Source organism: Podarcis filfolensis, assembly GCF_964270895.1.
Source record: "Podarcis filfolensis genome assembly, chromosome: 13".
Classification (NCBI taxonomy): domain Eukaryota; kingdom Metazoa; phylum Chordata; class Lepidosauria; order Squamata; family Lacertidae; genus Podarcis; species Podarcis filfolensis.
This window is the reverse complement of record NC_139615.1, coordinates 11,962,807-11,989,656: the sequence shown is the minus strand read 5'-3', so window position 1 is coordinate 11,989,656 and position 26,850 is coordinate 11,962,807. Positions and strand designations below refer to the sequence as shown.

General features: G+C 45.9%; 2 protein-coding genes across 4 annotated transcripts; one reads left to right on the top strand and one right to left on the bottom strand.

The window, feature by feature from the left end:
• Positions 1-13: 13 nt before the first annotated feature.
• LOC310747324 (olfactory receptor 2D3-like) lies at positions 14-949 on the top strand (the record flags this gene model as incomplete). The annotated part of the gene is made up of 1 exon (XM_083581690.1): positions 14-949. One exon carries the CDS (start codon positions 14-16, stop codon positions 947-949), a length of 936 nt encoding a protein of 311 aa, XP_083437816.1.
• Positions 950-2,814: 1,865 nt separating this feature from the next.
• On the bottom strand, positions 2,815-25,514 carry LOC310747082 (ubiquitin carboxyl-terminal hydrolase CYLD-like). 3 transcript variants are annotated; one of them, XM_083581398.1, is made up of 15 exons: positions 25,408-25,514; positions 20,694-21,155; positions 19,625-19,954; positions 17,923-18,028; positions 15,193-15,587; positions 14,195-14,363; positions 12,212-12,356; positions 10,770-10,892; positions 10,061-10,152; positions 9,640-9,703; positions 9,146-9,278; positions 8,826-8,934; positions 7,723-7,841; positions 5,577-5,793; positions 2,815-4,444 (listed from the first exon to the last, which is right to left on the bottom strand). In XM_083581398.1, the coding sequence occupies exons 2-15, from the start codon at positions 21,120-21,122 to the stop codon at positions 4,260-4,262; spliced, it is 2,616 nt and encodes an 871-aa protein (XP_083437524.1). In that variant the 5' UTR covers positions 21,123-21,155; positions 25,408-25,514; the 3' UTR covers positions 2,815-4,259. The 3 variants fall into 3 exon arrangements, with proteins under 3 accessions (XP_083437524.1, XP_083437526.1, XP_083437525.1); XM_083581400.1 differs by having other exon boundaries at positions 25,428-25,489; XM_083581399.1 differs by lacking the exon at positions 25,408-25,514 and adding an exon at positions 25,092-25,251.
• Positions 25,515-26,850: the final 1,336 nt, after the last annotated feature.

Here is a 26,850-nt window from a genome sequence, read left to right as displayed (position 1 = left end):
TAAGCAGAGCAGAATGACACCTGAAAACCAAACCTCTGTCCGAGAGTTCATCTTGGTGGGACTCAGCAGTCACCGCACAACCCAGCTTCTCCTCTTCTTCATGATTCTCCTCGTATATTCACTTACCCTTATGGGGAACCTGGTGATCATCATGCTTGTGCAGGCTGACCCTAGACTCCAGACGCCCATGTACTTCTTCTTGACTCACCTCTCCGTCTTGGAGATCTGCTACACCACCAGCACCGTGCCCCAAATGCTAGCTCACCTGCTCTCCGGAAATGGAGCCATCTCCCACACTCGTTGCGCAATCCAAATGTACACCACCATGACGCTAGGGGGCACCGAGTGCTTCCTGCTGGCTGTCATGGCCTATGACCGCTTCCTGGCCATCTGCCATCCATTATTATATACCATCGCCATGGACAGGAGCCGCCGATGGCAGCTTGCTTCCGCTTCCTGGATCATTTGCTGCCTCATTGCAGCACTGAACATAGGCTGCACCTTCCAACATCCCTACTGTGGCCCCAACCATGTCAATCACTTCTTCTGCGAGCTACCATTGGTGCTGAAGCTCGCATGCGACAACACCTATGTAACAGAAACCATTGTTTTCTGGACCTCTGTGGTGGTCCTCCTCTGTCCTCTCTCTGTTGTCTTAACCTCCTATGGACTCATCCTGTCGTCTGTGTTACAAATGGGATCAAGGGCTGGTTGGCGCAAGGCTTTCTCCACCTGTGCCTCCCACTTAGCTGTGGTCAGTTTGTACTACGGCACCCTCATCTTCATGTACTTGAAGCCAGCCTCAGCCAACGCTCCCAACCAGGACAAGCAAATTGCTTTCTTTTACATTGTGGTCACCCCCCTGCTCAACCCGGTCATTTACACCTTGCGTAACAAGGACGTCCATGGGGCCGTGGCCAGGGTGATGAAAAAAACAACCAAACTTTAAATTGCAAAGTTTAGCACTGGTGTCTTTGTTAATCAGTCCTGCCGTTGTCCCAGGGGTCTGTCAGTCACTTGCCATGACGATTACATCACAATTGCTGGATTGAGAGGGTATTGATTCTCTGCTCAGGTGTTCACACACTGGACTGGTGACGGTGCGGTATTATAATATTATCCCTGACTTACCCAGGTGGTCACTGCCTTCCGCAGGAGGGCTTCTCCTTAAATTCTCCAAAATGCAAGAAATCCATTCCACAGTAACTCAGAGAACCATTCATAAGACAGTGCTCCTTTGCAAAAGGAAACAAAGCTGGCTAACTCTTAGCATATTTGTTAAAACAGAAACAACATAATAATTTGGTCCAAAAATTAAAGACCAATGAGGGTAAGTTGATTGCAAGATCTGAAGATGTTGCAAATGAATTTAAAAAAATAAATCTGAGAAATGATGAAAAAATATGGAAAATTAAATTTCATGTCTAACCTAATCTGAATCTGATAAACTCCAATCTCATATAACAATCTCTAAACTCCACAGAGTGGTCAATAAGTTTTAAAAAGGCAAAGTCCCCAGATAAGATAGTTTCACAGCTGAGTACTATAACTAATTTTTGAATGAATTAAAACACTCTTTGTTAGAGACATTAAATGAAATTATGGTAAGTCATGTTTTTCCTAAAACATGGGAAACGGCAAGAATAGTGGTAATAAATAAAGATCCTTCTAAATCCAGTGGTACTATCATATAGCACTCCTGAATCAGGGCTTTAAAATATGTAGCTTAATTCTAGGAAATAGATTAGATATAGTAATGCATAAATAGCAGAAGATAAAACCCGGTTCATTAGGGGGCATAAACTCTCTTCAAACATACATGTGTTAAATATTCATGCTATATAAATAATGAAACCAAAACGTTCGGCAATTGAGCCGTTTCCAGATCCAAGGTACGACTGTAATATGATGCCACAATGTTATCACACTTATTATGATTGTATCATCCAGATCATTCAACTGTACTGGAACGGAGTCTACAGAGTTAAGCAAATGCATTTTCGTATTGCTCAGAATTAGACAAAGGCATCATTAAAACCAAGCATTGTACCAAAATACCGCTTGAAATTTGGAAGAAATTCCAACCTATGAAAACCTGCAGAGCATGACTGAGAGGCAAGGGTGAGTTGGGGAATGGAAAACTGGGTGAAGGGAGAAGTCGCAGCAATCAGGAACACCCCAGACTGCAGTCTGTATGGGAAAATCCAACCGGAAGACCAATTGTATACCGAGGAGGTAGTGATTCTAACATGGTTACCCTTCCTGCCTCTGCTCCTTCCACCTCCCTTGCAGTTGCTAAGTTTTTGAAGGTGTGAGAACCTTCTCTGGTGTTAAAATCAGTTGAGAATAGCTGAAGCCCCACTCACAGCTACCTGAATCAGTCTAGGAAAACAATGCTGGGAACCTTCTCTGATGTCTGAAATTGTTACTGGAGGGAGGGCATTGAAAGGAGGTGGCTATCTATAAAAATCAGATGGTTTGAGCAGAGAAACTTAGAAGCTTGTGCACAGACTGATTGGCTGCAGGGCAATGCAATCCACTGCTACCTGGGGGAGTCACTTCACCACTTCTTTGAGGGCTTCCAAGTGACAGATAGAACTGCATGTCCTGGTATGTATATATATGTATTGCTTGCTATTTAGGAATAAAATCCTCTTTTCACCCACTTGTGTTTCGTATTGCTTCTGAATCTTAAACAAAACAACCACCTTGCATTTGGCAAGACGCATTCTTTGGTTGCATATCACACTAGTTCTATTAAATAGTCATGAGGAAACAGCCACAGCCAATTAAATAATAGAAACACTTCAGAAGGCAGAGACAGCTATGTGTTTATTTTAAAGCTTATAAACCACCCTTTCAGCAAAAGCTCTCAGGCTAGCGTGCCTTGAAAGCAATGCACACAAATATATTGAAATTCAAATGTACAGTACAAAAATGTTGGCCTTTACACAACGACAATAAAAAATGCACAGAAACCTGAAACCCCAGCTACACAAAATGCTGGAATACCTGCACAATTCTGCCTCAGCCTAGTGCTGGGAGGACAAAAGTGGTACCAGGCAAGCTTCTTTGGAAAGGGAATTCTAATTACGAGGCGCCACAGGTGAAAGACGCCCTCCAGTCAGTTCTCACCTGAACTTCAGATAGCGGGAAGACTTGGTCAACGTCCAACTAGGACAGCAAGGTTCACACAGGTTTGTGTGGCATGAGGGTGTCCTTCACAATACAGTAATTTAGGATCAATGAATACATACTATTCAAAGTGGGCAGGAAGGAGGAGAGCACGGAGGTGGCCACAGGTAACATAAACAGAAGTCACTGACACACAAAGTGCCTCTGTCAGTGGAATGTTTCAAGCAGCTGTGAGGAACCTGTGGCCCTCCAGATGTTGCTGGTCTCAAACTCCCATCAGCTCCAGCAAGTCCATGACCGGGGATGAAGGGACTTAGAGTAACAACATCTGGACAGACCACAGGTGTCCTGTTCCTGGTCTGAAGGGATGACAAGCAGTTTTTCTGTCCATGTGGAGTAGCTACCACCAATACTCTGGAGTGAGGGTAAAGACTCCAGTGATGACTTGTCTAAATCAGAAGGGACAGGACTCAGGCCCAATGGCTGAATGCGGTCCTCTGGTCCTGGCTATATGGCCCTCAAGATGCCCCCACCAGGCCGTGTCTTTTTCTAAGGCTGCATTACATCTCCCAAGCCGTAACCCTCATTGGCCCAGTTTCACTCCCTCATGTGCTTCTTACTGTCCGGAATGCACTTCTGAATTTCCGAGGCTGCTTCTCACATGAGTAGTGTGCGTGTGTGTGTAGCAACCTCTAAGGCATGGCCAAAAAAAAAAAAAATGAATGAGAAAAGTGCTCCAACTAACCAACAGACATGTGGACCCAGAAAATTTGCCCATGAGGAAATGTAATCCTTGGGTTGAAAAGGAAGAGAGAAAACACCGCCACCCCAACCTAAATTAAGAAGTTTGCATAGGCCTGTCTCTAAAAACCAGTGTGCAATGCATCCAATCCAGGTAGGGATTACTGCAAGCCAATCAGGACAGAGAATGTTCCTGAAGCAGGAAGTGGGCTCTGTGAAGCTATAGCGCACATTTCCACACTGTTTGTTGCGGGCTGGGAATCTGCACAACTCTGGTTTGAGACTCAGGTTCCCAGCCACATCTACAGCATAACCTGTCCAGGCATGGGAATCCTAGAATTCTGTATTTCCATCTCCTGGAACCTCACATTCTTCACCCTGTATTATTTGTACAGGCCAAGGGAAGGGCTGTGGTAGAAGCACATGTAGGCATCACAAAGCAGCCGGCGGACATATGGGGGCAAGGATTTGGGATCCAGGCCTTGGAGCGCCTCAGGGGGCATTGCCAAATAGTCCGCTACTTCCGAGCAGGGCGTGACTTGGGGAATGTTAAAGCCATTCAGCCCACCTGGAAAAATAAGGAAATTAATAGGGTTAGGAGGAGGGGAAGAAGACAAGGAGAAAACGTGAGCAAAAGGCTCCCCCCCAAAAGTGTATCTACATGGGGGAAAATAACTATTAATTCATTCAGTTTATATTCCACCCTTCTAAAGGGGCCTGGGGTGGTGGACATCAAGAATAAAAACCCTTCAAAAACAGTTAAAACACATTTTCTCAACCAGTCTTTTCAGGGTTGTCAGGAGCTGTATCTTTCAGCCATCAAATGCCTGGGTAAACAGGAATGTTTTGAATTTTCTCCTCAAAGTCTATAATGAGGGAGACAGATGCACCTCACCATGGATGGCATCCTACAAATGGGGAGCCACCACTGGAAAGGCTCTGGAAAGGGAAACTCCTGATCTTGGCAGAACCAACAAGGCCTCACCTACTGATTGTAAAGTCTGAAGTGGCTGAGAACACAAGGAGAAAACTGGCAATGGCAAGAAATGGAAGATAAACACCAGAGGTATGTTGCTAGAATTCTGATTGCTGCTAGGGGAAAGCACTTCCTAGTTTATGCAAGGTAAAGGTAAAGAACCCCTGGATGGTTAAGTCCAGTCAAAGGAGACTATGAGGTTGCGGCGCTCATCTCACTTTTCAGGCTGAGGGAGCCGGTGTTTGTCCACAGACAGCTTTCTGGGTCGTGTGCCAAACAGGACTAAACTGCTTCTGGCGCACAGAGGACCGTGACAGAAGCCAGAGCGCACGGAAACGCTGTTTACCTTCCCGCCATAGCGGTACCTATTTATCTACTTGCACTGGCATGCTTTCGAAGTGCTAGGTTGGCAGGAGCTGGGACAGAGCAACAGGAGCTCACTCTGTCACAGGGATTCGAACCGCCAACCTTCTGTTTGAAGTTTTATTCTGTTTTTAATGTTCTGTTGAAAGCCGCCCACAGTGGCTGGGGAAACCCAGCCAGATGGGCGGGGTAGAAATAAACAATAACAATAACAACGATAACTATTATTACTCTGAACGGTAGGCCCAAGAGGCTCAGTGGTTTAGATCACAGCGCTGTGCCACCCACATCCGTCTTCCCTAGTTTATGACAGGAAGTAGCTTTGGGTGTTCTTCCAAACAGGCAGGATACAGCCACTCACCCTCACGGTCAGCCATACTGTCAAAGAAGAGCCACTGGTGGACATCTGGGCCATGGCGGGTAAACGCTACGTAGTGGCTGGTCTCGATGCAAAGGACGCCGAAGAGCTGCATGGTCTGGCGGGGGATGAAGTCAGGCAAGGAGCCCAAGCGGGAAAGCTCCTCGGGGAGATGCAGCGGGCGAGGTTGGTGGCTGCGCCGGGCACGGTGTTTGTGGACCTACAGAGGGCAGGAAATGAGGTAGAAAAAAGAGGGAAGGTCTTCTCCCTCACTCATAATGCAGTGGTACCTCGGGTTAAGAACTTAATTCGTTCTGGAGGTCTGTTCTTAACCTGAAACTGTTCTTAACCTGAAGCACCACTTTAGCTAATGGGGCCTCCTGTTGCTGCCGCGCCCCCGGAGCATGATTTCTGTCCTAATCCTGAAGCAAAGTTCTTAACCTGAGGTACTATTTTTGGGTTAGCGGAGTCTGTAACCTGAAGCGTCTGTAACCTGAAGCGTATGTAACCCGAGGTACCACTGTACTAGAAACCCAGACATCCAGCGAAGGTTGGAAGGTTCAGGGCAGGCAAAATAAAGTGCTTTTCCACACAGAACGTGTGGATATGAGATCCCCGAAACCGCAAGAATGGAGACAGCTCTTGTGCTCAGTTCCACAGGCAGCTGGTTGGCCGCTGCAGGAACAGGAAGCTAGACTAGATGGGTCACTTGCCTAATCCAGCAGGACAAATAATAATAATAATAATATTTATACCCCACCCATCTAGCTGGGTTTCCCCAGCCACTCTGGCCAGCTCGCAGCAGAATATTAAAAGCATGATAAAACATTAAACATTGAAAACTTCCCTAAACAGGGCTGCCTTCATATGTCTTCTAAAAGTCAAGATAGTTGTTTATTTCCCTGACATCTGGTGGGAGGGCGTTCCACAGGGCAGGCACCATGACTATTATTTAGCATGGAGCTCGAGAGGTGGAGGGTCACTGAATTTTGGCATTGCACATGGCATAACTGAAATTAGAGACTCCAAGGTCTATCCCTGCCTCCATGCTGGCTCTCTTTTATCACACCGTTAATGTAGTGGGCTGAGTACGCTAAAGTGATACCTTAAGACTGGAGCGTTTGAAAGTTTTCTGAGGAGAGAGAGGGGTGGCAGAGAGCGGCAATTTAGCTTCTTTCAGAAGAAGTGGCCACATGCTGAATGGTGCACTGGCCTGTTGGGAGGGAGAGCATGGCTGACTTCACCCTAAACAGGAACACTCCTGCTAGGAAGCAAGGGTGTGCTGCAATATTTTGTTGGAGGTTGATCTTATTCATGTTGACAGATTAAACTCATCGTTAATCCACTTGGCTGCCCAATCCCAAGATAATTAATAAAATAATAATAATAATAATAATAATAATAATAATAATAATAATATTTTATTTACTTATACCCCGCCCATAAGGCTGGGTTTCCCCAGCCACTCTGTGTTTTTTATATTAGGTTGGGAGCCGCCCAATCAAACATCAGTCATTGAAAAATTCCCTTAAAAGGGCTGACTTCAGTTGTTTTCTAAAAGTCAGATAGTTGTTTATTTCCTTGACATCTGATGGGAGGGCATTCCACAGGGTGGGTGCCACTACAGAGAAGGCCCTTGGCCTGGTTCCCTGTAACCTTACAATGAGGGAACCGCCAGAAGGCCCTCAGCGCTGGACCTCAGTGTCCGGGCAGAATGATGGGAGTGGAGACGCTCCTTCAGGTATACTGGGCCGAGGCCATTTAGGGCTTTAAAGGTCAGCACCATCACTTTGAACTGTGCTGAGAAACGTACTGGGAGCAATGTAAGTCTTTCAGGACCGGTGTTATATGGTCTTGGTGGCCGCTCCCAATCACCAGTCTGGCTGTCACATTCTGGATTACATTCTTCAACTACCCAATACATATTTGGGCTAAAGGTGAGATTCCCAGGTCTTAAAGAGTTTGAGGCGACTGGACTAGATAGCCTACAATCTCCCATTCCCCACTATGACTCATTTTCGCTCAAAGATATTGCAGAATTCTCTGTGAACTGCTTAAAAGACCATTTTTGTATATGCGGTATACAGATAACATGAAAGCAATGAAATTCTATCCCACTTTGATAAGCTGGTGACCAACCCCACGGTACCTGCTGACTGCAAAGCTTGCAGAACTGCTTGATGTGGCGAGCGCCAAAGCTGTGGTCCCGGTAGCAATCCGGACACTCAGTCACAGCCAGCCCTTGGCAAATGCAGCACTCTCGAGGGCCTGTGATGGGTTGATTGGACACATTTGGGTCAGTCAAAGAAGTGGAAGTCTTGGGTTAAAGACGCAAATAGCCTAAAAACACACACGCACAACAACTATAGCGATGGTAAACTAGAAGCACTTCCACTGCACTCATTCCGAAAATGCCTTTCCAACCCAGGATTGGAACTCTTGGAAAAACCTTTCTGTTCTGCAAGTTTGACTAAGAAGCCTTTCCCCCCCCCAGCAGATAAAACGAAGTCCCTTCTTCACCCAACTTTATTTCTAGAAGTCAATTATCAGAAGTTTGTGCTTTTTCCAAGGAGCTCAAAGTGGCTGAAATATAGTGAGGGGGTTGTTGTTGTTGTTTTGGTAGTGTTTCCTCCTTCTCCATTCCTGTCCACTTGTAGTTTTCTCCCTCGAAAGTAGACCTCTTTATTTCAGGGGCTGGGAACCCATTTTTCCAACCCAAAGGCCACGTTCCTTTGAGTAACCTCCCAGGAGCAAAAAGCCAAATGCCTGTGACTTTATTCCCCACCAGTATATCCAGGAGTAATACACCTTCTTTGTTCTTTTAACCACCAGTCTATTCATTTCTTCTCTCTGTCTCTCTGTCTCTCTGTCTCTCTCTCTCTCTCTCTCTCTCTCTCTCTCTCTCTCTCTCTCTCTCTCACACACACACACACACACACACACACACACCCTTCCTTCCTTCCTCACACTCACGCACCAGCCCTCAGGATCTTGCCCACTATGGAATGTGTCCCTTGGACTAAAGAATGGCTTCTCATCGTTTCTGTAAATTATTGCTTAGCTTCCGGAGGGCATGGAGATACAGCATTTTTTTAAAAAGAAGGACAGGTTCCTCAAATCCATCTTCATTCCCACTCCTCTTTTCTTTCTCAAACACTTTCTGCACCATACCCTCTGAGACAGTCCTCTAAAAAAACAAATCATCATCACCCTTTCCCCTCTTCACTTCTGCCTCTCATCACCACCACTTACTGTCTTCCAGAAGGTCAGTCAGGTCAAGTTCCAGGCTGGGCTGTATGGTGCGAAAGGCCTTGAAGTTCTTCCCATTCCGCGGCATCTGCAGGATGAGGCAAGAGGGGGCCTGCCAGGGAGCAAGGAAGCACGGGGAATGGGAGAAGAGGAAGAATGGATGGGAGTTATTGATAGGGCCCTTTCCATAACATTCACCACACAAATGAGGTCTCCTTAAACACAGGTGACCTCCATTTTTGGAACCTGTTTATGGTCTCTTGCAGGACATGCATGGTGGTGGGGAACTTGATCCCAACCATCTTTCCAGTCCTTGAACTCACCTCTGTGAACTTGAGGTCCCCAGTGACCAGAGACCCCTCCAGAAGCTCCTGAACCGTGGGCACTGCCCGGGTCAGGTGATCCTCAATAAATATCTGGTAGAAAATGCAGCCGTGGGGGTCCTGACCAGCAGAGCTTCATGGGAAGAGGATAAAATAAAGGTGAGAAGACATCAACATCTAAGCGAGCCACCTATCCTATTTACTCATAGTTCACTCAACCCTTTCCTCCAATCTCCACCCCCTCACAATTCACCCACAATTCCCTTTCAAAGGAGGTGGGGAGCTAAAACACTGTGCAAAGTGTCTCCCCACCTTCCAGTCATGCCTGGGCCACTGGCCACCTCTGCTGCTCCTGCCAGTTGGTGCTTATGCTGGAGTTGGAAGTGGCCACTTACTGACAGCCATGTGAGCTGCAGCATGACAACGACCTTACATTTTTATGTCTATAAGAAGATATACACACATGTAACAAATGAATGGTAAGCCTAACTCACCGAATCTGGAAGAGTGGCTCCATTTTCAACACTCGGAAGAGCAGGGTGAGAAATTCCTCTGGGTCTGTGAGGGGAGAGGACATGAAGTAATCAAGCCCCACCAGCAACACCTTTAATTCAAACATATCAGTTTCCTACCCGTCACATCAATTTCTTAAAAACAAGCAAAAAAACCTAACTAATCATGCTGCCTGAGTTATCAAGTTGAGAGTTAAGAGCATCATCCTCTCTGGCAACGTGTTTTATACTGCAATTGAGAACTGGATTTTAATGTGGCACTTTGAGGGCTCAATTGTTTGATGCACAAAGAATGGGGGAACAATGCTCTGAGGTTCACAGAATCCATCTCCCTTCCTAATTCGTTATACAGAGTTATCCAACACGCAAGCACACCACAGCACTGCACAGGCTGCCATCAAACCTTTTTCTTCATGGGTGAAGCCAGAGGAATGTCCAGCCGTCTCCAGAACCTTCCGCAAGGCCATAATTTTGGTGGCACAGACATATCCATTCCTGTCCCCGCAAAAAAACAAAACAATAACAACGGTGGTGTCATTACCAGGTTAGACTTTGAAAGAGAGAAAGTGGCGGTGGGGAAAAGCAGCAGCAGTATGTAACACATGCTTATAAGCAATACTACATTTTCTGCAAAATCACTCTGAATTCTACTGAAATGGGAGCATTTTAACGGAATACAAGGCTCAGAAGAAACCCGAGTAGCTCAGAGGCTTGGTCAAAGAGGCTTCGCTTAACTGTACTTATTTCTTAAGGTTTACAAAGAAATGGATAAACAATCTTCTGGAACTCCCCCCCCCCTTTTCTATTTTTTTTCCATTACATGTTCACCAGCAGAAATTTAATGGATTTCTTGGGAAGTGACTCAAAGTATGGGAAACTGGGGAAGCAAAGAGTTTTTTTCTGCAAGGCCCATCAAATTTTATATATCTTAATGTAACTTTGACTTCACTTCCCCTTGGCGATGTCATCACAGAGCCAAATCCAATTATCTATGCCGTATTATGATATTATCCTATCCATTACATACGGCTCCTGATGGCATAGGCCTGGTCCAAGGAAGAGGAGGAAGTAGCCGAGGCATTTTAGCCATGGCTAGGGTGACACGAACTTACTTGCGTAAAGGGTTGACAATCTCCGTTCTCAGCAGATCCCGTGTTTCAGTGTAAGACGGACCATCGTTCTTGTCTGCTGGGCGCAGCAGCATTGAATCCAGCACTGAGGTAAAAGTGAACATACTGAAAGAGAGAAAAAGAGAAAGTGTGGTTATTAAGATGTCTGAATTCTGTCCCTGCCACCTCTTAGGAACAGCTTCTAGCATTTAGTCCAGGGAATGGGAATGGAGAAGAAGGTATGTATGTCTTGTAAGCCCCAAAGAGGACAGAACCAGCCTTTTATATCTACCTACCTACCTACCTCTCTGTGTGTACAAAGTTAGTAAAGGGGATGTGGGTAGCGCTGGGGTCTAAACCACTGAGCCTCTTGGGCTCACCGATCAGAAGGTCGGTGGTTCGAATCCCCGTGATAGAGTGAGCTCCCGTTGCTCTGTCCCAGCTCCTGCCTACCTAGCAGTTCAAAAGCATGCCAGTGCAAGTAGATAAATGGGTACCACTGTGGCGGGAAGGGAAACGGCGTTTCCGTGTGCTCTGGTTTCTGCCACGGTGACCCATTGCACCGGAAGAGGTATAGTCATACTGCCCACATGACCCGGAAAGCTGTCTGTGGACAAACACCGGCTCCCTCGGCCTGAAAGTCAGATGAGCGCCACAACCCTTTGACTGGACTCAAGCGTCCAGGGCTCCTCTACCTTTACCTAAAGTTAGTATATATGTTCCTGTGATTTCAGCAAGAAAAAACCCCTCACTCAATTTTCTTTATGAGGCAAAACATTTCAGCTTCTGCCTTCATCAGCCGCTCTAACAAAAATGAAATGATATTGCTTCCAAGCTGGCAATTATGGAGCTTTGCTGAAGCTCTTTACCACCCTCTAAGATAAGATCATGCAATGTTTACATGTCCAGTTATGCAGAAGTTATCCCTCCTTGCTAAAATTGTTGGATCTGTTGGCATCTCTGCTGCAAATACTGTGGTTGTCAGAACGGAAATGTTTAATCAACTTGCTGATCCACCTATTTGGTCTCAAGTGACAGATTTGCGATTTCTAAAATATGTGCGGATATTCTGGCACGTCCAAGTCCCAAGAGACTGTGATCTACTCACAGTATAAAAAGACTGACTATGATCTACTCATTGTCATTGGCAGGAGTTGTTGAGCTTTTTTTATGGGAGGGTTGGCCAAAGGTGATCACTAAACTTCATTCCATGATCTACCTGCAACACCTGCGATCTACCAGTAGATTGTGATCTGCCTGTTGGACATGCCTGTATCTACATGAAATAATTTTTGTGGGGTGATATCCAACAGTCATCCTGTTTACACAAGGAATTTCCCTTCCCTCTCCTCCTCCAAGATCTGTTCAGAGCTTCCATCTGCCCCAGTCTTAGGAAGCAAATTTCTTGGTCTCTGCATCACATCAGCTCCCCGCTGCAACCTTACCAGAAGAGAGTGGCATCCAGGTAGCAGGAGTTGCAGTGGCCTTGGATCCCCTTCTTCCATCCTGAGAGATGCTCCATGCCCTGGTCACCTAGCGGCGGCGGTGGCGTGTCCTCTTCCACTCTGCTGCTGGCGTACCCACGGAAGTCTTCGGGAGGATGGGGAGAAAGGGAGAACAGGTGAGGAACAACACAGGGCCTCCTGGCATCTTGCCCTTTGCCTGGTTGCTCACGGATTTGACCTTGTGATTTATAGGCAGTGGAGATGCCTCTGGGGTTCCCAGTGAGCTGTTAAACATTAGAAGTGACAGGGAAAATGGGTCGGTCTTTCTCCTCCACCCCCTAGGATGAAATCACTGTGTACACACCTGGGAAGCTGCATGACACCAAGTCACTCCATCGGGCCATTTAGTTCATTATTGTCTACACCAGTGTTTCCCAAACCTGTTGTTGGACTACAACTCCCATCATCCCTAGCTAGCAAGGCCAGAGGGTCAGGGGTGATGGGAATTGTAGTCCAACAACAGCTAGACCCCCAACATTGTTCTACACCAGGCATGGCCAAACTTGGCCCTCCAGATGTTTTGGGACTACAACTGCCATCATCCCTAGCTAACAGGACCAGTGGTCAGGGATGATGGGGATTGTAGTTCCAAAACATCTGGAGGGCCAAGTTTGGCCATGCCTGGTCTACACCAATTGGTAGTGGTTCTCCAGAATTTCTTTCTCAGCCCAACCTGGAGATGCCGAGGGCTGAACCTTGGGAAGCAGATGCTCTACCACTGATCTATGGTCCTTCCCTCATATACTGGCAGAGCAGTGGGGAGGTGATTAATGCTGCAAGATGCCTCTCAGCTTCAATGGGCACAGAACAGGGATACACCTGATGGGATGGCTTAACCTTCCAAGGAACGCTTCCATCTCTCTTGTTTGGGAGTCACTGGGCTTCAGCCCTCCGCCCTTCCCTTGCTCCCTCCACAGCCAGCCAGTGTGGAATAATGGCTAAGAGTGCTGTACTAGGGGTATCTGACTCCCAGTAAGTTAGCAAAAAAGTATAAGACACAGGGCTGGATTCAGGTTTGATGAGGCCCTAAGCTACTGAAGGTAATGGGGACCTTTATTTGTCCAGCTGTCCTTTGTCAACAACAAATTGTCGCTGTTTTTTGTGATATTTTAGGGAGCAGGCTAGCAGGCGGGGCCCATTACTTACATCATAGGAGCCTACACAACACAAAACACTGTTGCTGTATGTAGGTTTTATTTGTTTTTTATCTTATCTTTTGGAAATGTACATCCAGGTTTTTTTCCTTTACATTTTTTGAGGGCCCCTAAATGGATTAATCTGTTTCAGACTTTAAAAAAACCTAAAACAACAATTTAACAGGAATTTTACTATCTAACGAGACCATTGATCCACATTACTTTCTGTGGGAAAGGGTGCCTTGGTTTTAAAATGCTTTGGTTTTGGAACGGACTTCCAGAACGGATTAAGTTTGAGAACCAAGGTACTACTATAATGTTTAAATTTGGATGTGTATGATTGTATTGTTATAATTTTATACTTGTAAAATCAAAGAAAAATTATTTCAAAAAAAGAAGAGCTGTACAGTGGTACCTCTGGTTGGAGACGGAATCCGTTCCAGAGGTCTAGTCGGTTCCCGAGGTTTCTGCAACCTGAGGACCACTTCTGCGCATGCACGCATGGCGAAACCCAGTAAAATACTTCCGGTTTTGCCGTGCACGGATCCCAAAGTTTACGTAACCAGAGGGTTACATAAACGGAAGTACAACTATACTAGGAAGACTGGGGTTCAAATCTCCACTCAGCCACGGAGCTCACTGGGTGACCTTCGGCCAGTCACCACCTCTCAGCCTAACCCACCTTACAAGGTTTTTGTGAGGATAAAATGGGGAAGAGGGATAATCGCATGCTCCTCCCTAGAGGAAAGATGGGACATAAACATATTTATAACGATCTACGCCATACCCAAGGGATTGCAACGCAAAACAGGGTTCTCCAGATTCTGCAGAGAGCCGAAGCGCGAGTCGGGACGACAGTGGCGCAGCTTGACAAAGAGTGCTTTGTTGGGTTGGCAGTGGAAGTAGCGGGTCCCTCTGTACTGGCCGTCCGTGCATCCCGAAGGTAGCGGTTCCTCCTGGAAAACATACAAGGCCCATCCTTAACAAGATTCTGTAGCTGTGGCTTCTGCATTGGGGGGGCGGGGCTTAGATGAACCTTTGGGTTCCTGCCAACTCTACAGTTCTATGATTTTATGACCTGAAGCCTTCAGCTTGCGATGGCACACGCCATCTTTACATACCAGCTGGGCCTCCGTTTTTAACTAATAGCAAGACAAGACTCATCGCACCTAAACAGGCAGTAAATGAGTACCGCAGAGGGGAAATAACAGTGCTGCGAGATTTAAGTTCAAGCACATTTCACGTAAAACATAAGATAAGCCTGCTGGATCAGGCCAGAGCCCAATCCAGCATTCTGTGGCTGATCGAATGCATGTGGGAAGTCTGCAAATTGGACGTGAGCACAAACAGCACTCTGCCGACCTGCAATTCTGAGAAACTGGTGGATCCTTAATCCATTACAGCAATGGTTCAAGCTTCCAGTGCTGAAGCACTGTTTGTTTGTCTGGCCTTGCTGGATGCATGAAGTGTGTAAATTCATGGCTTTTGGCAATTTCCAATGGGAAGGAGAGTAACTGAGCAAAACGTGTGCATCTTTGAAATGTGAAGTTTCCAAGATTAACGATTACCAATGGTCCACCCCAAGAGAGACTTGCAACTAGGCGGCTCAACATCAAACAGATGACGGACCAGCGTTCTGCCCCCACAAGCGAAAGATAACTATTTTTGGTAGAGCATATGGAAATTCACTGAACAGATTTTATACTGGAGCCATTGTGTGCAACAAAATGAGCACGTGATTCAGGTGGCACCCCCCCCCCCAGCCTGCCACACCCTTGTTCTCACCAGCTCCAGCCCAGCAATAGCTTCATCCTCATCAGGGGGCTCCCCGATCCATCGGATCACCCCGTAGATCGGCGGATCGTTCACCTCCACCACGGAATTGATCTCCAAGAGGTGGTGGTTATACTGCTTGTCCTCCTCTTCCTCTTTGTCTTCCTCCTCCTCATCTTCTTCCTCTTCCTCCTCCCCATTTTTATTCTTCTTCAAAACTCCCAATTCTTTTGTCTTGTGGTCCCCCAGTTCTCTGGAAGGAGCCAAGCTTAGGGGCTCCTTGGGCGAGCACTCTTCCAGTTTGGGGGGATACTTGATGGATGAGGGGGACGGGCAATCTTCAAATTCATCTGAGGTGGGTGAAGAGGAATTGCTGGGCAAAGTCTCAGGGATTCTGTCAGCTTGTTCTTTAGAGAGGGAGAGAGAGAAACAACAGCAGATTACATAATCCAGCACCTCAAGCCTAAAAATATGCTTCCAATTTGGCCGCTAACCCTCCCAAGTGTGCAGTTCTGGAGTTCAGGAGAGAATCTCAACTTTAAAATGGAGGGGCAGGGAAACCTGAACAAGTTCATACCCTTAAGGGTATGAAATTGGCAATGTGGGACAATGCCTAGGAAAAATTTCGAAGGCCAACAGGAAAAGGGGAGGGGGCTGGTCTCATCGCCTGGTCCCTCTCACTAGCTGGAAGAAGAATTTTGCAAAAACACAGAAAACCATCTGAATTTGCATAAAATTTATAAAATGTAACTGTCACTGGTTAATTTTGAGTGGTGTATACACAGCTTTACTGAGTTCCTGTGACTTCCGGCTGCCAAAAAGCCCCATGTAAAGATATACCTTTGCTTTACTATTGGCTGGGTAGCAATATATACTTTTTAAAAATGATGTTTGTTATCAAAATGTCATAGAACCTGACCACCTGACGCTTTTCATTATTCTATTTATTAATACTACTATTATGCAGTGGAAGACAGGAGTGCCTGGCGTGCTCTGGTCCATAGGATCACGAAGAGTTGGACATGACTAAAAGAGTAAACAACAACAACTACTACTACTATTATTATTATTATTGTGAAAAGTTGTCAAAAATTGAATAACACTTCTTAAAATCCTTTCTTAATCCCTCTGTAGCCAGCCAAGTAGTTACATGTGCCTGCTAACAAAGAAGGAGGAGGAGGAGGAGGAGGAGGAGGGGGGGGGGAGGAGGAGGAGGAGAAGGGAAACCTCAGGCCCAAGGCTCCTCTATTTGGCCCTTGAAACTCTGCCCTCACTGGTCCCAATCTGCAATCCTGTTCAATGCCTTTGCCTGGCTGGAATTTGTCCTTGAACCCCGATTATGCCTCTTTCTTTTCCGGACAGAGGATAGGGAGGGGTTTGTGAGCATGTGTAGAAACCAGCTTGCTACGCAAAGGTAAAATTAAGGTTCATTGGCCTGCCCACATTTGCCTCTCGCCCCAGCCACCACTGGGATTTATTTGTATGGCTAAACTACTGTAAGTGGTACTGGCAGCCACAAACATTTGACAGCCTTGTCTTCCATTAAATTGCCTAGAGATTTAGTCTTTGTGTGAAGCAAGTTCCCAAGAGAAGCAAGGTCACTGGAATGAAGCCATGCGCACGTGCAGCTTCTCTGGGACTGAAAAGTGAAACTTATGTTCTGGAAGAGGTTTGTGACTAGCTGAAGAGTGGATCAGTGAGATCGCTGAGTAGCAGTGGATCAGTGAAGCTGTGCAGAAGCAAGGACACTCTTGATGGACTGTGGTTCTTTTGGGAGGGAGAGATAGCAATTCTCTCCAAGTGTGCCTTTCTCCAAGGAAATGTTTAGGAACCTTGTATATACTGCAACCAATTAAGCTGTAAAAGCCGATATAAAAGTCATTATGTCTGACCGCTGGTCTGTCGTGTGGATTAATTGTTTTCCATCTGTGCTCCGGCATTCCACCCACACCGAGTCTCTGCTAACTGGTAACTCTGCTGGACTAGTGCCCACTGGGGAACCGTTGCTGGACCCACTTGGCAGTGCATTAAGATCGGTTAAATCATAAACCCCACAGTATGCTGGGATAACCTCAGCCAGTAGAGCAGGAGACCCTTAATTTCAGGCTTGTGAGTTCAAGCCCCATGTTGGGCAAAAGATTCCTGCATTACATGGAGTTAGATTTGATGACCTTTGCGGTCCTTTCCAACTCTACAGTTCTATGAATACTAACTGATGGGATTCACAAGTGTGGAGGACACTGCTTTTTCAGGGGTCCTGCTTCCAGGTTTCCCATAAGTATCTGGGAAGAGCACCAGACCAGATGGACCATTCCTGGACTCCTTTTTATGCAGCCTCCAGAGGTTTGCACAGATGGAAATGAGGCCCTTGGACTGATATACCTTATTTTTCATTCTATAAGATGCACCTGACCATAAGACGGGTTTTTAGAGGAGGAAAACACGGAAAAAAGTATTCTGAATCAAATGTTGTTGAAGTGGAAGGGGGAGGGAGGATCAGGCTAAGCCATCACAACAAGAGGAGCTGAGCAGCTCTCCCTCTTGCTGTGCTGGGTTCAGTGATAGCTGCGCAGATAGCTGCATTCGCTCCATAAGACGCACACATATTTCCCCTTACTTTTTAGGAGGGGAAAAATGTGTCTTGTAGAGCGAAAAATACGGAAGGTCCCTCAGACCTGCTACATAAAAAACAAACAAAAAACCAGACGGCATCCCCAGTACTTTCGTTATTGTACAACTCACCTTTGTGTACTTTAGAGATGGGCAGGAGCATACCATACTCAGGAGATGGGATATGGCACAGGACACGGTTTCTGAAGAGGCCATCCCAGGACCCGACCGGTTTATCCTGAATGAGACGGTGAAAAAAGAGTCTAGGGTCTCTGGACTGGCTGCTCATCCCCGTCCCCTAATCACCACGTGGCACACCTGGGGTGGGTGCTAAGGCGGACATTGCCAGCATCTGCAAAGGGCCCACACATAACAGAAAGCCCATGGATGATAGCCCTCAGGCTTGCTGTCATGGGGAGGTAGACTTACGGAAGGGCTTGGTGAATCCATTGAGAGTGTCTTGGGCCTTCAAAACCTGGAGCCCACACTGGGCATACCCAGAGCAGTAGGTTGGAGTGAGGCGTGGAGGCCAGGGTGAGGAATTGAGGGAACACAAGAATCTGCCTTACTGAAGTGTTCCTCTTTCTTTCCTGCCTCCTTTCCTTTGTGTGCCATGTTTTGCCTGTGGGTGAGGCCTGTCTTGTTCTGACAGCACGTAAACTGCTCTGGGAGCCTTTTTGGGTTGAACAGCAGGGTACAAATGCTCTAAATCTGTGAGGAACCCTGTTTTTTCAAAAGCGAAGCCATGGACCCCATACTTTTGACAACGTTGATATTTCTATGGTGGTTTTTGTTATGTGAACGGTGCCACGGACCCCCCTGGGTGGGTTATGCAGTCGCCCTGGGATCCACGGAGCACCAATTAGGAGCCACTGCACTAAATCAGTCCATTAATACTGAATCAGAACAACTGGTCCATCTAGTTCAGTACTGTCTGGACTGACCGGAAGTGCTTCTCAATAATTCCAGACAGGGAATTTTTCTCAATCTCACCTGAAGATGCCATTAATTGAACCATGGATTTTCTGCATGCAAAGTAGATGCTCTACCAATGACCCAGGACTCAGGGGCGGACGAGACACAAGAAGCCATCACTAAACATGTTTCCTGAAGCACCAGGAGATTTAAAGCATGTTGGCCGGCTTTAACATGGGAATAACTAACCAACAAAGGTCCGTATAGTAAAAGCTATGGTTTTTCCAGTAGTGATGTATGGAAATGAGAGCTGGACCATAAGGAAGGCTGATCGCCGAAGAATTGATGCCTTTGAATTATGGGGCTGGAGGAGACTCTTGAGAGTCCCATGGACTGCAAGAAGATCAAACCTATCCATTCTTAAGGAAATCAGCCCTGAGTGCTCCCTGAAAGGACAGATCCTGAAGCTGAGGCTCCAATACTTTGGCCACCTCATGAGAAGAGAATCCCTGGAAAAGACCCTGATGTTGGGAAAGATGGAGGGCACAAGGAGAAGGGGACAACAGAGGACGAGATGGTTGGATAGTGTTCGCGAAGCTACCAGCATGAGTTTGACCAAACTGCGGGAGGCAGTGGAAGACAGGAGTGCCTGGCGTGCTCTGGTCCACGGGGTCACGAAGAGTCGGACACGACTAAATGACTAAACAACAACAACAACTAACCAACAGCATTTATAAGGTCACAATGCCCATCATCCCTGACTTTTAACTCACTTTGGGGGATCTAGTACTCAAAATGGGTGTGAGATTAAATATTGCTTGCAGTATGGAGAGTGGGCTCCTTCAGCCTGAACCCCCCCCCCAATTCCTCTTTCTGCCTCCCACCAGAGGGCAGTAGAGAAGGGTTGACACCTCCTTACCAAGTGTATCCCCACGAACACCCCAGTCTCCTGTTTCTTGGGGAGGTAGTCGCAGTACACCACCGTGCCAGTGGGGGTGCTGTCATCCATCTTGAAGAAAACACGGTCCCCAATCTCCAGTTCCGGAGTCGACAAGGGATCTCCCGTCGTCAGCTGGATCCGCGTGCATTCCCGGACGCTGCCTCTCGGGGGCGCCGGTGGGCTGCCTTCGGGCAAGTCATCCGGCTCAATCCGGTTGACAGGGACAAAGACTCCACAGTTCTCCCGGCAGGAGAAGAACTTGTGGCCTTTGAAAGTGCCGTCGGTGAAACCCTTCCCGGCTGCTGAGCCCTACAAAAGTCAAGGAACAGGGCTCATCTCAAAGGTGCTCCCTCCCTTATTTCTCCCCACCCCTATTTTATCCTCACCGCAACCCTGTGAGGTAGGCTAGGACAACAGACCACAACTGGCCCAATATCACAAAGTGAAGTGTGTGGCCAAAGAAGGATTTGAACATGGGTCTCCCCAATGTTCTGAGAACATATTTTCTTCCATATAATCCCTTCAGCGTTCCCTACACCATTTCCCTTTTCTTGTGTGAGAGAAAGAGCTATACAGGTTGAAGCTATGCATGTGAAATCCTTTTTGTGTTTGTTGTTTTTTGCAATTATACTTTGCCCACTGAGTTCAACGTTGAAATAAATTAGGACAATGTGGGGCAAGAAACAGATGGGCAGATAAAACTGTGGTGCCCGTGTGTGTGTGTGTACAGGTCTTATCTTCCTTGGAAGAAGGAACTAGAAACCTGTGTGCTAAGGAGAGAATATATTCTTTTCTCCCCCCCCCCAAATTTTTAAATTAATTTTCACAAAATTATAAACAAACAAAAAAACACATATCATAATCTTATTAAAAATTATACTTATTAACATTGTTAAGCGACTTCCTCGCTTCCCCTTTGTTGAATTTCCATGCATATCCATTTAACGGTTTTCCAAAACGGAGAGAATATATTCTGCACAGACATATTTTTTTGCAAAAACAAACCTGCTAACGGACTCCACAGAAGATGCCCTTCCCACCAACTCACCACAAGCTCAACACCAAAGATGATGCTGGTATTGTGCTTGCTCTTGTCTATGGGCCCACGGTATCGAATGATGCCTCGAACTTTCTTCCCGGAGGCGGAAGTGATCTGGACCCTGACTTGGTCTCCCTCCCGGAGGGTGCTGAGCCGCTGCATCAACTGCTCCTTCTTGAACAGCGCAAGGCGCTCATCTCCGTTGGTCACAGCTTCCAGGAGTCCAGAACAGGCGCCCGTCAGTTCCACGGCTACCCGTGGAGGCAGCAGAACCACTTTCTCCGTATCCATGACCCTGACCCAGAAAGTTCCGTCTGGCGATGCCCCGCGGCCATCCTCTAGGCACAGCAGGCTGCCTCTGGCCACCTTGACCTCCCGCCCTGCCTTGCTGGGCCCGGCAAAACTTTTCACAGCAATTAAGAGTTGCCGGGGCTTCATTGCTGCTGCAGAGGTGAGAGACAAACCAATTGCCTGTGTGAGGAGAAAGGAAAAAGAACAAGACAGTTTATTAACTACAGTATTCCCTCTATTTCTGACATTCTTGCCATGAGTAGGGCTGGGCGATATCTGGTTTTCAACATTGCGATATCTCACCAGCTAAACATCGCCCGCCCAGTGGAACGCCCTCCCATCAGATGTCAAGGAAATAAACAACTACAGTGGTACCTCGGGTTAAGAACTGAATTCGTTCCAGAGGTCCATTCTTAACCTGAAACTGTTCTTAACCTGAAGTACCACTTTAGCTAATGGGGCCTCCTGCTGCCGCCACACCGCCGCCACACGATTTCTGTTCTCATCCTGAAGCAAAGTACTTAACCTGAGGTACTATTTCTGGGTTAGCGGTGTATGTAACCTGAGGCGTCTGTAACCTGAAGCACCTGTAACCCGAGGTACCACTGTATCTGACTTTTAGAAGACATCTGAAGGCAGCCCTGCTTAGGGAAGTTTTTAATATTTGAGGTTTTATCATATTATTATTATTATTATTATTCTACTGGGAGCCACCCAGAGTGGCTGAGGAAACCCAGCCAGATGGGCAGGGTATAAATAATAAATTATTGTTGTTATTATCATCGCATTATACCAATATATCACAATGTCTGAAATAAGGATGGAGCTATGTAGAGGCATTGACTGGCTTCACGGTTTTCCCCACATTGTGATTTTTTGCATAGCACACAAACACACAGAGAGAATCATAGTACTGTAGAATAGCAGAGTTGGAAGGGAACACGGGGGTCATCTAGTCCAACCCCCTGCAATGCAGGAATCTTTTGCCCAACACGAGACTCGAACCTGCAACCTTGAGATTAAGAGTCTCATGTTCTGTGTACTGAGCAGCAATAATCTGTTTAGGTGAAGAGGAAGATCCATGTCGTGATTCGCGGTATATTGCCAGGTCAAAAATTATGAAACCGGTATCACTATATGGACTTCAAACCGGTTTTGGGAAACGAGTGCTGGTCACTGTGCAACACCGAAAGAAAGGACTACCAGGCTTAAAAGGAACTGCAAGGCTTTCAGAAGTACAGGCTTAGAGGAACAGCATCTGCTCTGTGTGCAGAAGTTCCCAGGTTCGTCCCCTGAAAACTCTAGGTAGGGTTGGGACAGACCCCACCCCCTGTCTGAAAACCTGGAGCGCTGCTGCCAGTCAGTGTAGACTGAGCTAGGTGGACCAATGGTCTGACTCAGTAGGAGACAACTTCCAATGTACCTATATAAGGAATCTTCAAGGGGGGCCCCTAAAGCCAACAAACTACAGCACAGTGGTACCTCGGGTTACAGACGCTTCAGGTTACAGACTCCACGAACCCAGAAATATTACCTCAGGTTAAGAACTTTGCTTCAGGGTGAGAACAGAAATCGTGCTCCGGCAGCGCGGCAGCAGCGGGAGGCCCCATTAGCTAAAGTGGTGCTTCAGGTTAAGAACAGTTTCAGGTTAAGAACGGACCTCCGGAACGAATTAAGTACTTAACCCAAGGTACCACTGTACTCTGGTTTTGGGGTTGGGGAAGGGAGACATACTCAAAACAGCCCTAGGTGCAATGCAGGGGCCATTTGAAATGGCAGTATTTTTACCCCTATTATCCACCCCAGGGTGGATAAAAATCATTGATTTTTAAAAATAAAAAAATCAGATTTGTTTCATTTAAAACAGATTTTTTAAAATTTAAATTGGATTTTTAAAATAAAATGCTTTTGGAGGAAAAATCTTTCCAAAGCTAGTTTTCTATTTAAGTTACATTATAGTCCATCAGGAAATAAGGATTTGTTTTAAGTTTTTCATGTGTGCTAAAACTCCGTCTAAGTGTTGTTGTTTTTAAAAAATTGTTTGACCACATCAGTTAACAAGCATGGATACATATGCTATAATGTTATTGTTTTAGTTAAATAAATTGTTCCTAAGGAAGTGATTATTTTTCTCCTTCCAAAAAAGTGCAGCAGAAAAGTTGCCCAAATATAAACAGTTAACTTATTAAACCTCACAATAATTTCATAATTATCTATGTATTTCTTATAGTATAACAAAATCAGTAATTTTTTATTTAACTAAAAAGCGCTCTGAAAAATCATTATTCCAAAAATGAAACCTTCATCTGGTTGTAAATATTAAGATTACACCAGCAAGAATAAGTCTTTCTGTAAAAAAGAAATGATTTTAATCAAGTGTTACTGACTAGTGATCTAAATCAATCTGATTTAAATCAAATCCACAACATTTGGACATTTGGGGGCTGTCCCTAAAACCATGGAATCTAGTCACCCATTCTATAGTGTACTGTTTTCAGTGGGACTTACATCTGAGTAAGTATATTTTTAGATTTATTTATTTTATTCCATTTTACATACACCTCCCACCCACCAAGGAACTCAAGGGGCTATACAGTGGTACCTTGGGATAAGTACTTAATTCGTTCCGGAGGTCCGTTCTTAACCTGAAACTGTTCTTAACCTGAAGCACCACTTTAGCTAATGGGGCCTCCTGCTGCTGCCGCGCCGCCGGAGCACGATTTCTGTTCTCATCCTGAAGCAAAGTTCTTAAACCGAGGTACTATTTCTGGGTTAGCGGAGTCTGTAACCTGAAGCGTATGTAACCTGAGGCGTATGTAACCCGAGGTACCACTGTACGTGGTTCCCGCTTTTCAGTTTATCCTCACAACAGCCCTGTGAGGTTAGGCTGAGAGATCATGACTGGGCCAAGGCCACCCAGAGAGCTTCATGCCTGAGTGGGGATTCAAACCCTGGTCTCCCAGGTCATCGTCCAACGCTCTAACCACTATACCACACTGGCTCCAGAATGCTGGGCTCTGGGTGAATAAAAACGCCCAGGAACCTTGCAAATTACCAACGGCATATACACAGAGACACCTCCCACCCTTTGCTTACACCCACACCAAACCTTTATAGCATATGGATACCCCCCCCAAACAACATTAGGAACTGCAGTTTGTTAAGCGAGCTGGGAATTGCAGCCCTTTGACGTGTAAACTCTGGTTCCCATGAGACTTTTGGGGACGTTGTGTGCTTTAAATGTATGCTGTGGACGTGACCTTTGCTTTTCTGGTTTAGGACCAGTTTTCCTGAAGCACCAGCCTTCCCCAACCTGGTGCCCTCCAGATTAGAACCGAAGCAGTGTGAATGACCCAAGCACAAACAGTATTGAATGCTGGGAGGTATGTGACTTCCCCATTAGCATCATGAGCACAAATAATCATAAACTTGCAATCAAAACAACATTTGGAGGGGTCTTCTCTCTACCACTTTCTGTGTTCAAACATACCTTAAAGCTGATTTACCTTTAATTGAACGAGGGTATTGGCCTACACTTGTTGCCATACTGGATCCAGTATATGCAAATAAGATATAACTTGGTATGCAAATGCCAATATAAACAAAATATATGCACAGCGGATTAATATATTTTTCACTCCCCTGCACCTTTAGAATTAAATTGCAGACTTTTCTAACGTAAAAGACTTTTCTAAAGTAAAATAGAAAGAGAGGAAGAGGAAATAAATGCCCCAAGAAAAAAATTAGTCAAACTCAGGAATTTCCCTGTCAACACCCTGTTTCCTTCCTTCCGCCACAGGATTGCAAACTTTAGAAACCACCTCATGTAGCGGTGCCTTTTAACAACAGCTTGAATCTAAAGACTCATAAGGCTCATCAACTTTGTCCCCCCCCCAAAAAAAAACTTTACTTGGCTGTAAGCTCTGCACCAAACTGGAACAGGAGCAAGCCAGGTTGGCTTTTGTCTGGTCAGTTGGCAATCGCATGGCCCTCAAAGTTCTTAGCCACCTTGTTATCCGACTGCTTTCCTCCATGCATGCATATTTCTTAATTTCTGAAAGAACGCAATGGTTGCCAGGCTTTAGGCCTAATTAAAAATCACCCCTCGAGGACTACCTTGCATTCAACACCCGCCGTGGAATGTCCCGATCTGCGAGCCCTGGGAGGCACTCTGCACGTGCTCAGATGCCTCCCTCACATCCCAAGACGTTCCCATCACGGCTAAGCCTTTGGCTGACACTGACCCACGAGCGCAGACACACCCCGACCTGGTGAGCCACTTGCAGGTTGCAAAAGGGAAACAAAAAAGAACTATTCGCTTTCCGAAACAAGTTAGCATTTAAAAACAAACAAACAAACATATAGATAAGCAGATTCTCGCCTATGTGCAAAAAAATCAGCAAGTCAAAGGCTGCCCCAAATGCAAACTCACCTCTACCCTTCAGCTCCTACCTGGAGGCGGTGACTTAACTTTTTCAAGCGCATGCAACAAGATTTCCCCCTACTGATGTTGGAACCACGTTTAAGGAAGTTGCCTCTGCTTTTAAAGGGGCGGAAGGTGAGAGCCAATGGGAAGCGACGCGAAAGGGAAAGGCGACCAATCGGAGCGGAGGTTGGGGAGGAATAGAAGCAGATGTAAACGAGGAAGGAGAGAGAGATGAATGATGCTGGGGGTGGGCGGAGCTTAGCTGAGGCTGAAAGTAGCTTTAACATCACCTCTGTACCCTGCTATATATGGATAATGCCGGATAATGATGACTTGTCTCCCACCTTTCATCAGAAAGTTCCAGGGCGGCTTACAGCAAAATACAGCATTAAAAACAGTTTAAAATTATAATCACAACTGGTGGGAGACAAGCCATCATCACCCAGAAGTTCGTATAAATTTACAGTTCATCATGCCAACTTCAACTGGCTGGTGCTGTTTTGATAAAATCTTGCTTAAATGGGCAGCAGTAGGCAAGCTTAGCTATCCTACCCCTCCTTCTGTTTGGTTGGCAACCTCAGTTTAGACCTATTTTTACTGCCACTAGTTGCTGTAGTGAAGTGTTAAGTGCAGTAAAATATCTGAACATAAGCGGAAGATTCATTGGTTTTGGAGGAAATATTTTGCATAGGTCTATATATAGCTTGTATATTGTCTTTTCCCTTTATTTTCTCTCAGTTTTCTGTTTAAAAATGTTTGATACTTGATGCTAACTATTTTTGTATATTGTTTTTTCTTGGAAATATATAAAAATAATAATAAAAAAATTGTCCAGTAGCACCTTAGAGACCAACTAAGTTTGTTCTTGGTATAAGCTTTCGTGTGCATGCACACTTCTTCAGATACCAGATACTGTATTTTCTTTGTTTTTCAAGCTTTAATTTTTATATGTATATAAAAAGCTTACATTTATAAAAAGGAGATTCTTTGCTTTTGTTCCGCTGTTGCACTCACTGATTTCTTCTTCCCAGCCAACAGGACCAAAAGCCAGCGATGATGGGAGTTGAAGCCCAAAACTACTTAGAACATGTAACTTTGTGTGAGTAGCTATACGCCTCAATTTTCGCTAGAGGGCAGGAAAGGTTAAGGAATCTGGAAAGCCAGAAAATTTCACTGTATTTCACCTGTCGTTTCCAGGCTGGTGGTAAGGCTAACTGCTCACCCGGTTCTAATTGAAAACAGCAATTTGGAGTTCCAGCAGATAAATTCTCTTTTGTTTCTTCAACCTTGCTAAGCCACTCCTTCGCTTAAGTGTGTGAGTTTGATGCTGTTTTATACAGAAACAGAAACTATTCCTTCCATCAGGAGGCAGCAAGTGTGCAGGTCAATATTCAGAGGCAGGGAGTGCCTTGTTTTCTTCAGTACCCCCCTCCCTCCTGCCCACCTTTC